Source organism: Montipora capricornis, chromosome 3 (genome assembly GCF_036669925.1).
Source record: "Montipora capricornis isolate CH-2021 chromosome 3, ASM3666992v2, whole genome shotgun sequence".
Lineage (NCBI taxonomy): Eukaryota > Metazoa > Cnidaria > Anthozoa > Scleractinia > Acroporidae > Montipora > Montipora capricornis.
In genome coordinates, this window is record NC_090885.1 from 41106204 (window position 1) to 41113703 (window position 7500).

General features: G+C 35.7%; 2 protein-coding genes across 2 annotated transcripts in view; one reads left to right on the forward strand and one right to left on the reverse strand.

The window, feature by feature from the left end:
- The window catches only part of LOC138043161 (C-Jun-amino-terminal kinase-interacting protein 1-like), an 11726-nt gene extending 8859 nt beyond the window's left edge, over positions 1-2867 (reverse strand). The window contains exons 1-2 of the mRNA XM_068889300.1: positions 1987-2867; positions 663-702 (exon numbers count right to left, since the gene is read on the reverse strand). Of these exons, the coding sequence (XP_068745401.1) occupies positions 663-702; positions 1987-2677 (731 nt within the window). The 5' untranslated portion in view covers positions 2678-2867. The remainder of the gene's footprint in view (positions 1-662; positions 703-1986) is intronic.
- A 30-nt stretch (positions 2868-2897) lies between these two features.
- Positions 2898-7500, forward strand: part of LOC138043160 (uncharacterized) — a 29261-nt gene continuing 24658 nt past the window's right edge. The window contains exons 1-3 of the mRNA XM_068889299.1: positions 2898-3122; positions 6472-6663; positions 7378-7446. Of these exons, the coding sequence (XP_068745400.1) occupies positions 2970-3122; positions 6472-6663; positions 7378-7446 (414 nt within the window). The 5' untranslated portion in view covers positions 2898-2969. The remainder of the gene's footprint in view (positions 3123-6471; positions 6664-7377; positions 7447-7500) is intronic.

A 7500-nucleotide genomic window follows, 5' to 3' on the forward strand; every position in this document is an offset into this window, starting at 1 on the left:
TCCGAGTATCTCAAGATGTACAGATGTATGTGCTATAACAATAGTAGGCACTGTCCTTAAAGACCCTCTGAAACTTAGTTTTTAGAAAATATCTTAAATATGACCTAGTGTTTTTTTTCCAAAATTTAAAACCTCCATCAAATTCTCTTCCCTAACAAATAGTACATTAAGCAAAATCTATCTAGTAGAACTTGAGTCATTTATGAAAATGTTGGAAGATGAAAAAAAAGTCAACAAGATAATTTGTTTAAAAAGTTGCCTTAAGAAATGCTAAGAAACAAAGTCATTTACAAGCAAAAAAACATGTACAAAAACATGTTGCAGAGAGCTCCTTGGCGAGCAAAGATCAAGACTGACCCTCTCCTTCGACTTCGACTTTATTTTTATTAAAAACAGTTCTGACAATAGACCGGGCCGCAAAATAACAAATGCCAATCTGGGCAGACCTAGTTGACAGAAAAAATAAAAATGAAAAGAAAGGAAGGAAAAAATATTTTAAGTTACAATGATTCTTATTTCTATCATAGTTTTATTTTAATTGCCAGTCTATAAGGAAAAAAAACCTTTACCTATTGACAAACACTAAATGTGTAACTGTAGTTTTATAAACAGAGTGTACTGCATGCAACTAGTAGGGTTTAAATCATAATTCTTTACATTACCTTAGACTGAACTGGTTTGCTTGAATTCCACCAGGATCATCTAAAGATAGCAAACACAAAATTAATTTATAGTGGTACACTAACACTTAAGGGAAGGGTTCGTATATCAGATTTAAATTTTTACCTTTGCCCCTTGAGACGTGCTGCGGCAGGAAGTCACCAGAGAGGATGGGGGGGGGGGGGGGAAGACATTAATGTATGAGGGCTAATTATATCTTAAGAATATTCAATTATCTAATATAAACTGAGAAGCATAGAAAAGCAAGTAATTTTGAAATTTTATGGGGTAAAGGAGACCCATTGATGCAAGATGATAAACAGAATATAAACATTAACATTTTTGTGAAAAAGGAAATTCATGTTAGGCTCTTCGGAATCTTAACCCTTTCACTCCTGTGGGGTTCCCCATTGACGAGTAAAATTGTCTGGCGTTAGACAGAGTAAAATCTGTAAGTGTCACTCTTGGGAGTGAAAGGGTTAATGGGGGACATAGTTTTTGAGTGAATCTAGCTGTTGTCAACCCTTTTACTCCCGTGGAGTTCCCCATTGACGAGTAAAATTGTCTGGCGTTAGACAGAGTAATATCTATAAGTGTCACTCTTGGGAGTGAAAGGGTTAAGGGAGTAGTATTTTCAAACGTCACTTTCAGCTGTTTAGTGACTTAGAAAGGTAAGCCCAGTTCACATTGACTCCATTGTGAAAAGGAAACCAGTGCTTGCACCATATAGGGAAGATATCTATTTACAAACATTGCCAATCACCGAACAAAAGAACCCTTTGTTTCAGCAGCCAATATTAGGCTCTGGTTGGCACATTAACATCAATAGGTGATGTTTTGATATCTTCCCTATAAAAGCATGAATTCAAAGTAATCTCCAAAAGGAAAATTTACCCGGCAAAAAGAAATGGATGGTGCACTGTCTGAGAAATATCTCTGAAAACATTTCCATGGTAACACCAATTTTTGCTGATATATCATAGATCAAGGGTGTCACCTGTTGATGATTGTGGAACGCACTAAAACAATTAAATACCTAAAATACCACTCGCTTGGGTGGTTAGATATAATGGTAATTAAAGTAAAACTATGATAGAAATAAGAATCATTTTAACAGCAGACTGAAATTTGGTCAAATTGATACTATCTACAAAGGAATATAGACTTTCCTGGCATTTGAATTCAGGAAAGCCAAGCAAGGAATTACAGTATTGAGGAATAAAGGTGCACGAATAAAAGTATCGAGGTATTTCACCCTGATCTCTCATCACTTAAAAATCGATCTTCTTTTGTAACTTAGTTAAATAAAAACTACTATTTGCTCGCCTTGAATGGAGGAATCTTGTAGAATGTCGGAAACATAGCGTGATGGGAATATTCCGGTCTTTCCTGTTCGTAAATTAACTCCTTCAAACCACAAATCTTCACCCTTGGTGTCAACATGAACTGCATCTCCAGGGTCCAAGCTTATTTCATCTCCATGCCTCGGAACAAACTTGTACAAAGCAATGTGAGTTTGCTTAGGTTTTGTTTTGAAAGGATGGTCCTCAATTTCCTCAGGTTCAGATGACACGGAAGACACGTTACTACTTGCACTGCTAATTGAAGAAGAAGTACTTGAGCGTTTCGAGTTTGAATTGACCACCGACTGCTTGTCTACAGGTTGATTATTAGACGTGGAGTGTTGACTTGGTGCTGAATACAAAGATTTGGGAGTCTTTGGAAGAATTCTCTTATTTCTCTCTGTTCCTGGATTAGAAAGCTTCCGTTCGGGGGCACCTCCTTCAAGTTGAGATGCAGGCACGTTTCCTTCGGTCCCAGATTTGCCATCCATTTTTATTTGACCGTTCACAGGTCTGCGAATATAACCATTCATGGATTCGAGTTGATCTTTTAGACTTTCAGCTTCGCCTTCCATGTCGCCATATTCCGATGCTAAGTTATGACCGATTATTTCTTTCTTACTTTTTCCATTTTCTTCAGTGTTCACAAGTGACGAAGCTGCTGAGTTCAACATGACTCGAGGTTGATTCGAGGATGATAATTACCCCCTTTCTTACGCGATCACAACATCACACCGAAATACTTTGACGTAGTCTTCAAAACCACATAACGCAATCTCGACGGGTTTTCAGGCTATCAGTTCGTCAGGGGTGGAGAAAACAATTCAAGTATGATTAAACTCTGGAAAGTTTGTTGGAAACAAAACATTCCACTAGGTAACCACTCCTGACATTGACACTAGCAACCAAAAGGGCATCAGACGAAAACCGGTAACTTGTTATTGACAAATTTCATGGCTCGGCAGAATGCAAGCCCTTCCTTATTTGCAGCTCCGAGAATCAGAAAGCCCTACTTCATCGGCAAAGATAAACTACAGACTTAGTCGTCATGAAACTGCTGCGAAGACAGCGTCTCATGACGATGGACAAACACGAGACGGCAAAAGTGTCAACAGACCGGTGAGTGTTAGGCAAACAGCGCAGGAGTTAATGGCAATTAAATTGAACAATCTATTTAATAGCGCTATTAGAGTAGACTTGAGATAATATGCTATTAATATGTTCCAATATTCGTTCCTATTCGACGTACCTCGATATTCAGTCGAACATTGGGGGACAAAATATTAAAGATTAACCTTCACAAATTGGGAGCAAACAAAATCAATGAGAAGATGGTATTGTTTTAAACCTCCTACAGTAAATTATAAATAATAAGAGTAATGGCACGATAAAAATGACTTAAAGCGCGTTACCATATGGCGGAGCTTTTTTAGAGATGACACAACAATAATGTTTGAGCTTTAATAGCGCATACGGTTATCGCTTGCGTGGTTGATATTATTTTTCTTGCTTATAAAATTTTGAAAGCAGGGAATTCTAATTTACAAGCAAAATTGACAGATTAAGGTACTTTGTCGGACGGCAATCTTTATTGAGTTCTCGAATTGGTAAAAATATTGTGTACTGAATTGTTCTCCCAAGTTTCCAGATCATGCATCTGAGCCTTACCGACGGACAAAACTCTTCAATTAACAGATTACGTAATTTTGCTTGTTCAAAAGACTTCTATGAACTAAGTATTTCAAAGGCGTTACAGCCTTTACAAACCTGCAGCGTATTGAACAATCACGGAAATTCATGATATTTTCAAAGGTATATCAGATTTCGTTCTTTGTTGAAAAGTGGACTTGATATTAATATTTTTGTTAACGAAATTAGCACATTACAAAGCAACTGGTATCGCTTTGTCAAAATTTAATCCTTTCAGGGAAAATTTTTCACAATTAACTTGTCATTTTCTCTTACTTTATAACCAAATAATTATTTTCATATCCGTAGGTATCATTTGATTAACAAACTCCCTGGCATCCTTTCTCAGATATGGGTATTTTTAGACGACCTTTAAATAAATTCTTTAATTAACTGGCTAAGTTATTGATTCACAGCATCAGGGTCTGCAAATAAATTTACTCTTTTGTTCTAAATAATTGAATTTTTTTCTCTGAAAGGAAAGTATTTTTCATCACAGCTATCAGGAATATTGTGTTTTGCCAATTGCAGACAACTAATCTAAAAAATTCAAATGACTTTTTGAAATATTCAATAATGAATTGCTAATTCATGAAAAAAAAATGGCAAAAGTGACTTTTGAGGGGGTAATTCATCATTTTTTGTGGATTTGGCCAACTTTTGTGCAATTAATGGACTGATTATGTCATGGTGTTATCTTGAGGACAATAAACATATTTTTTAGCCTTCCTTTATCTTGTTCACCTTGTTTTTTGTATGCAACTAACTACAATTTATTTATGTACAGTTAATACCATTGATTGGGATGAAATTGGTTTGGAATTTGCAAAAAGATAATAAGAAAGCTAAAGTCACGCAAAAATCTTTTGAGACTTTTTTGCCTGAGGCAAGCAAACTAAAAATAAATAGAAAAAGATTGTCAGCTCTGAAAATGCAGTGGATTGTTAGGTTGTGCAGCTGGGCAAGTTGATGTCTGTGATACTGGTTTGTAAAAATGGTATTTAAAGCCTGATAAAATTAGCCTGGTAAAGCCATGATTAAGCCGTGATTAACTAGTTTGTTCCACTGGTGAATTAATGCCCCATACTGAGTAGTTGATGATCCTCCTTTGGTGGCTGCTTTTAACTAATTATCCAAGCAAATCATGTGGTGATTTACATACACCCCCTGCAGGGTCATTTGACTGACATTTGCATTACTGATGCAGTGACTCGTTGAGGTCTCACCGAGTTAAAAGGAACCCCTACTCCTACAAAAGAAATTCTTTTGTTTTTAATCCAATTTGGTTGAAATTTTTTTGAAAGAATAATCTATTTTCACTATTAAATTTCCAAGGTTCCACTATATTGAACAATAATATTCATTTGTCCATAATATGTTATGGTTACCTTTACTTAATTTTGAAATGAACTAATATAGTAATAAATTTATTGTATTTTATCAGAAACCCATAAGGGTTGAAACGTGTAACGCGTGTTCACAGCTTCCGAATATTCAGTGCGAACTGATTGGTTGAATGTTTCAGTGTTAAGTACCATATTTGGAAACCCCTCGCTCTTGTTGTTCCAAATATGGTACTTACCAAATTGAATATTCAGAAGCTTGTTTGCCAGCACACAAGGGGCCGTTACACGTTTCAACCCTTATGGGTTTCTGATTTTATTTAAAGTAAAAAGGAGCAATGTAATGCTTGTTTTGTGCCATTGGTATAGTAATTGTACTGAAAAGGCACAGTGTCATTCATAGATATATAAATGACACAATTTTGTGTTCATAAGTCATGGCTACAAACACTCTTACTCCTCAAATGTTAACTTGAGACTTGAATATTTTTTTGTTTTAAAATTTTATGGCACGCAGAAGTTGATCAAGAGGTACCGGTATTTTTTTGTCAAATTATGAAAAATACTGTTACGTTACATGTGCATGCAATATTGTGCCTATTTTGATAGTGCACTATTATTTGTATAGGTAATCACATGATTTCAAGTGCAATTTAAGAATAAGTAGTTTTTTCAAAGATGAGCAAAATTGCATGAGCCCATGGGGCAAGTGTAATTTTGTAGTCTTTGAAAAATTTTTACAAGTGCTTTAATTGATTTTGAAGTGCACAAGAAAAATCGTGCAATAGGCAATTTTCACGATAGCGTCATTTGACTACAACTACGAGAATTCAGTTTGTTTTTCTTTTCTTATTTAAATTTTGTATTCCCATCAGGGTAAAAAAAATAATAGCTTTAATTAGCATGAGACAAGCAAAAGTTGTAGGATTCTGGTACTTGCAGTCAAATGGCGTCATCATGCAAATGTCCTATTACCTATTAATGATATGTGTATGTATACATGCAAAAATTTCACCTTTATTGCACTAATTTCAACTATCTACACTAATTTCAAGTTTTGTGCATTCTCTTTGTGATTAATAATTGACATTCAATCAACATGCTGAAATGTTTGCATGTATATCATTTGCTGTGAAATCATGAAGACTCAATGAGTCTGGTGAATATAACTAAAGAGGTTGACTTATTTTGTGCAAATGACTTCTCAAACTAATACTACAAAAGGGTAGCAGAGGTGGTGCTTTAGTCAAATTGACTAAAGCACCACCTCTGCTACCCTTTTGTAGTATTAGTTTGAGAAGTCATTTGCACAAAATAAGTCAACCTCTTTAGCCACCTTTGTGCTCTTATAAGCTCAGGCGTCCATTTAAACCAGCATACTGAGGTCATAAAATCACTCCTGTTATGTTAGTATTCATTCTTTTATTTGTTTTCAGGACTACCTAGTGGAGAGCCCAACTCAGTTTGAAGGAAGGAGCAGTATTGTTTTTGGAAATGCCCCAAATTTTCGCACCCCCCTACCCAGTCCAACCCCAAGCAAAGTTCTAAAACAAGTCCCCAAGATTCCTATTGAATCATGTCATCCTGAATGGGTGGAGTCTCTTGGAGTCTGGTTGACAAATAGAAGGGTAGGAAAAACAGTTAAAATATTTACTTATAAAATAGTGTTTAACTTAGTTTTTAATCCTTTAAACCTTGGTCCTTGCTGGCAACACAAGCATAGGCAACAAAGTCCAGTTTAGTAGAGTCTTGATCATTACCACACCTTTGGTTTAGACAAAGTTTGCTAATATCATTGACGACGAGATTATACATTTGCATAATTGTTGCATGATTTATATTTGCATTTGCTAATGAGGACCCGGCTCATTTTGGGATGGCCAGAAGGGCAAAATACATATTAATGTACCCCCTGAGCATCCCATAATATGTTTTTAAACAAAAGAAATCAAAATGGCCACTGTATCGTCGAAGTAGTCTATGTTTAGGAGTAAATTCTTTCATGGGAAGGCATATAGTGGGTTTAGAGGGTGTCTCAGGCACAGCCCTTATCAGACCAATATCCCAGATCCTTTGACATATGAAGACTTTACTTGACCATCCACTCCCATGACACTCTAATGAAACGTAGGTGGTGCATTCCTCTTTGTTTATCGTATGGTCTTCTTTGAGATGAGACACTCATATATTTTTATTTTGTGACAAGACAAAAGGCTGTAAATTGAGACGAAGGTGAGAAATAGGGTACCAAAAAACAATTCCAAAAGAACTTCATTGTACAATATCCTAATCATTGTCATGACTTAACCTAATGTGATTTTATGGATTGTTTTTAATTCCAGAAGTGCAACAGCTATGTGAAATTCACAAGGCATGTTAAGCTACTGCGGCGCACCAGTGATATGTTCTTGGTAATAAACTTCTAACATTATCTGTTTAAATGCATTAAATTTGTGCTTCGTTTA